This window comes from Nicotiana tomentosiformis, chromosome 6 (genome assembly GCF_000390325.3).
Source record: "Nicotiana tomentosiformis chromosome 6, ASM39032v3, whole genome shotgun sequence".
Classification (NCBI taxonomy): domain Eukaryota; kingdom Viridiplantae; phylum Streptophyta; class Magnoliopsida; order Solanales; family Solanaceae; genus Nicotiana; species Nicotiana tomentosiformis.
Genome location: NC_090817.1, coordinates 98,283,629 through 98,291,574, shown reverse-complemented (window position 1 = coordinate 98,291,574; position 7,946 = coordinate 98,283,629). Strand labels below are relative to the sequence as shown.

At 35.1% G+C, this 7,946-nt stretch overlaps 1 protein-coding gene across 1 annotated transcript; it reads right to left on the bottom strand.

The window, feature by feature from the left end:
• Window positions 1-710: 710 nt before the first annotated feature.
• Window positions 711-6,626, bottom strand: LOC104086581 (F-box protein SKIP16). Its single transcript, XM_009590889.4, has 5 exons — window positions 6,281-6,626; window positions 3,908-4,630; window positions 3,585-3,803; window positions 2,390-2,493; window positions 711-1,153 (listed from the first exon to the last, which is right to left on the bottom strand). Exons 1-5 carry the CDS (start codon window positions 6,482-6,484, stop codon window positions 1,075-1,077), a joined length of 1,329 nt encoding a protein of 442 aa, XP_009589184.1. The 5' UTR covers window positions 6,485-6,626; the 3' UTR covers window positions 711-1,074.
• Window positions 6,627-7,946: the final 1,320 nt, after the last annotated feature.

Genomic DNA, 7,946 nt, shown 5'->3' with positions numbered 1-7,946 from the left:
GAAGGACGACTCCGAAGTGGATCGGATCGAGATACGAAGACAAGGTATCGAGATCGAAATTCGAGGCACCTGCCAAGATTGAGGCCAGCAGCAATCGAGACCAAACAAGACAGTCATCGAGCAATACCGAAGATAGCGTAATAACGGAAAAGCGAGTTATCCGCGACTGGTCGAAGATCATGGCAGAAATCTCGGAACGGATCGAATCAAGAACGGTTGTTTAGTTAATCATGAGATTTCCTTCTGTAATTAGAATTGTACTATATATAGAATTCATCTACTATATAAAAGGGGGTTCTAACCATTTGTAGGGCACGAAGAAAAAAATAATATAATTTTCTTTCTCGCTCACGCTCTTGTTCTTCAGCTTATCGTATTTTTATTGTCCTTGCATCCACCAGTTCGAGTTCGAGGGTATTACAACTCAAGGGCTGAGTTCTACTCAAACACTGATTTGATTTGCTTTATAATTCAATTCTGTCTTTAATCTTCATATTTATCAATTGGTATTAAGTGAAATCACGTCTCTTAAAATTCACATTATAAGTTTAATTATTATCCAATTTCGAGGGTAAACAGTATCGAATAAGGAGATTTGTTGCTTTGATTGAACTTATCTTGCCAACTGTTTCTTTCATTTGTCATGTTATAGCCAGTTCATGCTTGATGCACTATTAAATTTATCCAATATAGTCGTCTGCCAGCCAAAACAAGACAAGGAGCTCTAAAATTAGATTTTAAGGAACTTAAAATCCACTAGTCTTTGACAGTATAGTCAAAAATAATTTTCTGCACAAAAAGGAACATAACAGTAAACCAAAGAAGCACTCAAACAATATCACAACCTAAAGGGGACAAAAAGCTAAATCCCCCATGAGAAGAAAAAAGATCACATTAACAACAAAGAGTAGGATAGTACTTATTCACTATAGAAAACTGCATAACTTAAAAGAAGCCATGGCTCTCCCTCTCAAATTCTGGACATTCCTCGGCGACTTGCTGAGAGCTTAACGACAACTTCCATTCCTGGCCCAGAAGGAAAAAGACGAAAGCATTCCCTTTGACTGAGTTCCATCAGAAGATATACTCTGGCACCAACAGGGGAAATCTTGCCACCTCTGCTTCAAACGCACTACCTTTTGGATCTGCTAATCTGCAGAGAAAGAAATACAAACATGTTTTACTAGCCAGCCAAGAACAAAAGTTATCCAACTCTTCCAAATCACTGAAGTACTCTATACAGCAAAAGGCATCGCAAAGTAACAATTGATTAAATGCAAAAAGTAAATATGAAGTGATAAAATTGACAAACTATTGGACTGACATTTCCTGTTCCTTCATAGACTCAGATGTATACCAACCTGAACATCTACAAAATGGAGCTTAGAGATTCCATATACCTGTATAATGATGCACCTAGCCTTTGGGTAAAACTCAATGAAGAAGTACAATAAAAATTCTGTTGTCTTCATCTATTATTTATTCATTAAATCATTGTGACCAAGTGTTGAGGCAGAAAACAGCAGATCCGGTTTTCCTAGTTCAAATCTGACTACTGCCTTCAGTCAAATGAAAAAAAAAAATGGCCACGTTCTCTTATTTTCTTCTGTTATAAAATATAACTATTAGACGACTATATCATATGGGACATTCTCTTTTGAGAGTGAAATCTCACCACATAAAAGAATGGACAAACTCTTGTTGCAGTGGAATAAAAAGCCTTAAATATCTTTTTTTTCCTTTTATAACTGTAGTGTCTGGACCAGCTTGTGCACACCTCGACTAATTTCACAAGATACCTGCTACCTCCCACTAGCAACAGGTAACAGGTAACTCTATCCACCAAGGCTTGAATAGATGGGAAGAAATCACTTAGTGTTTTTGTCTGCGCTAGAATTTTAACATGAGACCTCAGGTTCTCAACCCACTAATATCTTGTTCAACTAATCGTATCTATCCTGCTCGGACGCTCTCTGACTATGTCGAAAGACTGGCTTTGCCCTACCACTTAAAAGCCTACCAAATGCTCACCTGATTATTTAGGTCAAAACATGTCACTCCAAGGACACATATTTGAAGCTGCTGTTTGACCACATCACTCCAGTGAATTGCCAAACTTTGAATTGCTTCAAGCAATGTTTTCTATGAAGCTAAAAACCTAGTAAGGCTGCAAAACTGTTGTTTCACTTCAAGATCAAAATAAGACCATATCGGATTAGGATCTACAAGTTGGCCCTGTAAAATGGGTGTATGCATGAAAGAACTGCAATTACCATCCACTACAGAGTACAGAGTGAATGTGAAGGTGTAATAACTAATAATAAACTCATTTCAAACGAACAGATAGAACTTCATCCTGATGGTGTAGCAATTGCAGTATGTGACATACCTCCCTGGTACAAAAGTAAAAGCTCCTTCAATTGAGCCTGGTGAAGATGACTGTGCCGTGCAACTTTCATAGACAAATTCCTCACCTGGTTGCAGTAGTGGAAACTGCAAATATGAGAAGAAGTGCAAAAAATGAGATGATCTCAGCACAAATGGAGGCTGGGGCCAATTGGTCCAATATTGCCCAATACAAATAGAAAGAAAATGCAGCAGCTCCCATAGTTAACCTTTGTATCTCTGGGAAAAAGGACTATGCATGTCGCTCAAAAAAGAGGCCACTGGTGCAACTAAAGGAGAAAACAGAAATTCAACAAGTGCGGTAAATGAGCTTAAGGAAATCTGCTTGTTCTTTCATTTTTTAACAATAAACAAACATGTTCCCTCAAAATCTACTATTTCTGTTTCTCATCTATCTTCCTTTTTTTTTGGTTGAGAAATCAAATATTATTTCAACAATATCACCACCAAGATGGGATCAAAAACTATTTACAACAAAAGAGTGTTTCCACCACCATTTCATACAAATAATCCCACCCACTACATTGTGTTCTTTTTTTCTATTACATGCTGATTTCATCTCAATTCTCAAACACTCTTTTGATTTAGTGTTGAAATTATTCAGGTTAGCTGAATATAGATCACCAACCTTGGTTTGGGTGGGGGAAGGGGGAAGGAAAAGAGACTGCTGCTGTTAATTCAAGGTTGAGTTCTTTGATATCTAAGGTAATTTTTTTTGCAAAAGTCTGACAGAAATATGAGAGTTTTGAGACGTCCAAAAAACTTTTGCGAAACTTCAGATTTTAGTCCATAAAAGTAAATAGCTGACAGCCTAAAATGCCTTTCCCTCTCTCCTTCGAATTAAATGAATAATCTAGTATTTCTCCATATCTCTTATACACATTAACCCCATAAAAGATCAACGTAAAGATACTTCACAACTGACTAGAGCACTAACATATTCATAATGAACTTAAAGAAAAAACATGAAAGAACCCAAGTTCATTCATCTCTGACGAACATGTCCCCTTCTTTCTTTTCCAAAGAAAATAAAAGCATCTTATGACACACGAGAAAGGTGCCCACGATGATTTTACTAGATAAAGCTGACAGTTGAAAGTATAAAGAACAACAGTAAGCTTCGACATTTTAATTACTAGGGATTATTTCCTCATCAAACAACTTCATTAAAATGATACCTTTCCTATCACTGCTTCTCCATTTACATCATCTACAATTCTGTTATTGCAGCGGATGATCCAACGTCTCCAATATAGCTGGCAAGAGCTGAAGGTCATTCCATTCATTTTGCATCCTTCAGGTGAAAGAGACATGCGGATAGAATAAGCAAACAAGAACTTCTCAGAATCATCTTGAAGGTTACTGAACTCTGGGACAAACACAGAAGAAGCACGAACCTGACATGATTTAACTATTAGTCTTCAGGATGAAAATTAAAACCCTAAAACAACTGACAAGAGCAATGTCTATTTGGTTTGCTTCATGGTGTCAGAACAATTACCTTTACACCATTTGTTACAGCAAGAGAACAAATTGAAGGTTCTTCTGGAAAAAGACTGATACTTCTGACTTTTCCTTCTTTACGGACTTTGATCATGCCATTTTGCAAACGGCGGCCATGTTCCTCTAGCCACAAGAGCATGGCATCTTGTTGTTGACTGCCTTTTACATCATGAACCGAACTTATCAAGACATTCGGTACACAAGGGAGCATTTCTCCATCAGTTGAGAGATTCCTAGTACCGACATAAAGTTGACCATTGGAACAGTTGAGGAAGAAAATCTTTTCATCGTAACCGCAAGAGGCTGCTACAACGACGTACTTAGATCGTTTGCCAAATCCGAGATGTCTGATAATTTCTTTAGTTTCTATTATCATCTGATGTAAAGGCAGCAAAGATACATTCACTAGATGGTCATAAAAGGAGTAGCCTCCTATGAGGCCCAACAAATTCCCAGGCGCGCTTCCACTGAACTCCTCACTTGTTAGTTCTTGACCATCACAGAATCGGTAGAGAACCCTAGTAGGAAGAGGCAACTTCACTTTTAAACTCTTCTCCAACTCCTGTATTTCTTCCTCAGATGCACCTTTACGCAATGTAGAGGAAACTTCAGGGAAATTTATTGCTAGCCAGTCTCTTAGTCCGCCCCAACATCTTTTAACTCGAGTGACCAAAGGCCATGGGTAAAGATTAAAACACTCCCGCCACGTTTGATAAGATGCCTAAGTAAACAATATAAACATGACAAGATGTCAGAAGTGTTTCAGGAATGCAAACTAATGGCGCATATGTCTGAATGCATGCAAATGCAAGCTGTGAGGGAACATTTACACAGAATGTACATTTACACAAGCAGTGCAGGGTTAATGTATTAACAAGATCAAAATAGACAAGAAGCTGTTAAAAATGGCACATCAGAGATTAGTCTCAACCTAGAATAACCGGACACTTGGATAACACGTATTGCCAGACAAATGTTTCACCTCCTCATTCTCCAACATCATAAAGTAGGTAACACATGAAAATTAATCTTACAACAACAACAACCCAGTAAAATCCCACTAGTGGGGTCTGGGGAGGGTAGTGTGTACGCAGACCTTACCCCTACCCTGGGGTAGAGAGGCTGTTTCCAAATGACCCTCGGCATCCTTCCCTCCAAGAACTCCCCACCTTGCTCTTGGGGTGACTCGAACTCACAACCTCTTGGTTGGAAGAAAAAAAAAACTGAACAGAAGCATCCCCATTTCCTTTCTTTGCAAAGCTTAAATCATAAAATCTAGTGAGCGTGCATAACAGAGCAAAATGAAATTCACAAAATAGTCTGTCTCTTTCAATCAAGAGGAGAAAAGGCAGATACTCTTATTCAATTGTATTTCTCAAATTTTCTACTTTGCATAGAAGAACATAAAAAAAGGCAAACATTGTATCACTTGTCCAAATACTGAGCCTACATTTGATGTAGAGGTCTAGATTACTTTTCTTCTTTTATAGATTGCAGATAGATCAGGTATACATTATTCCTGCAATGTTTTATGAGTAGAAATGGAGAAATACTATTCTTGTGTAATATTCAGCATTTGGTTGAGCATAGATGCATATTATAATATGAGGATAGAGTTGATAGTTGTTGATAATCTAAAAGCAAAGGGAGAAACAATGTTTAAGCATCCGTTGGAGCAATGTAATAGCAGCACAAGGCGTTCATATTAACAAAAAAACTAACTCAGTAAGAGAATTTAGTTTAAAAAGTTTCTATCTTGAAAACATTTTAACACTACCAAACACCTAAGAATACGAAGTACATTATAACATACAATCAAACCCAAGTTAGAAGTTAATTTGCTTTAATCCAATCCCTATTCCACGATCTTTTGTGTTCTCAATCATCACATTTAAAGATGTTTACAATGAATTGCTCTTCTAAGTTTTTCCTTTGTTTATGTTTTTCTTGTGGGGTTCTTTATTTTTATTGATATAAACTAGTACTCCCTCCGTCCCAATTTACCCTTAAATGAATTAATTTAAGGCCACACAAATAACATTGGTTTATTTTAGATCAAAAGTTTCAAAAGTCTTGTTTTCTTTCTTAAACTCCATGTCGAGTCAAACACCGCCACATAAATTGGGATAGAGGGAGTACAACGAAATTATTAGCTCAAGGAAGAAACAATCAACAATCACTACAAAAGAATGCTTCAATCACTTGTAATTATGTTACTCCCTATATCCCTGTACCAGTACTAATTTCAAATAACAAATATTAAGATACGTCTAAATTCACACCAAATATCAAATATTTCATTTTTTAGGACTAAAAGATTACTACTTTAGAATAAAACCTCAGTTAAATGCGTAAAATTGAGCAGCTATACCTTGAAAGAAGGCATGGGATTGTCAAGTGGGTCAAGCGGGGAAGAAAGGTCAAGATCATCAGCACAAAATCTGGACCAAAGCAAATCATCAGAAGCCCAATTCCTAAACCTCTTACTAACACAAGCTACTGATGCAGCATCTTGAGGTGCTAATTTGGATATGATTATATGCATCGTTAACCCACCCAAGCTTTCTAGATCCATCTTTTTCTCCTCCGTAATCCGCCGCCGGAGATTATTACAGCACCGCCACTGAAAGATAATACAGAACCGCTGCTTTGCTATTGCACTTACGTAGAGCTCTTTTGTCGGAATTAAAGCGATCGTTGCTTTGTCATATGCTATATGTTAGGTTGGAATAGAAAATGAAAGGGGGTCAATTAATAAATAATCATTTCAGTGAAAAACGATTTACAATAATTATCTCACATTTTTCTTTTTCTTTTTTTGAGAAGGATCTTACTTTTCTTTATTCGTAAAATAATGTGAAAAAAAATTAAAAATTTAAGTTTAATGAATTTAACTATTAATTATTTTTTAATATTGACACATTATATTTTAAAATTAGAAATTTAAATTTAATATATTTTGTAATTGTTATATATAAATATATAAAATTAATATTCCATATTAAAAGTATTGGACATTTTCCCCTTAAAACCAGTGATTATTCTCTTTTGTCCAGCTTGGTAGTCTTGCTAGTTAGTATACCGACTATTCTATTTTGTCCGTTTGCCGTCCCATCCCCTACTTCTTCCACGTGTTCAAAGTTCAAAGACACAACTCATTTCATCAAAATAATACTTCTATCTATAAGAAAATTGGAACAAGTCAATAATCAGTGTTCAGTTGAGAGGGACAGTTAAAAGTGACTAATCAGGTACTACTACAAAATAAGAAAGAAGTATCCCGACTTGACCGAGACAAAATCGAAATATCACCATTACTTTTACTTTTTTAGGCGACGTACGCGAGCAAATAATTTTTGATTATATTTTAATTTTTATTATTTTTTATTATGTAATATTTTTCAAATTTTAATATATATTTTTTAGCTTTGTTACACTTATATATATATAGGGTGAAAATTAATAATAATTTAAGAGTTCACTTATTACTATTAGTATTATTTTTATTTTTATCTTTATTTTAAAATAAAATAAATTAAAAAATCAAAAAAAAAATTAAATATTTTTTTAAAAAATTGGATGGAAATAAAAACAAAAATAGGAAAAGTAGAAATATAGAATTAAAAAAGTAAAAGTAAAAGTAGGTGAAAATTGTTTAATAAAAAAAGTAAAAAAAAGTGAAAAATTTTAAAAAAAATAAAAGTAAAAGAATGTGAAAATTTAAAAAAATAAAAAGTAAATAAAAGTTAGAATTAAAAAATAAAAGTAAAGGTAGCTGAAAATTTTAGAAAAAAGTAAAAGTAAGTAAAAATTAAAAAAAAGAAAAAAAAATTTTATTCGTGTCATTCTTTCGAAAAAACAAGCAGCTTCACCCCCCAAAGCCACCAGCCCTTGACCACTTTTGAACCATCATTAACCCCGAGAAAAAACTCCAAAAATAGCCACTAAATCATCGGTTTTGCAAGGTCGATTGAGGTTGCAAGTTGAGATTTTCCGCTCGAATTTTCTGCGGTCCGAAGGGTCCAATTGAGAGCTAT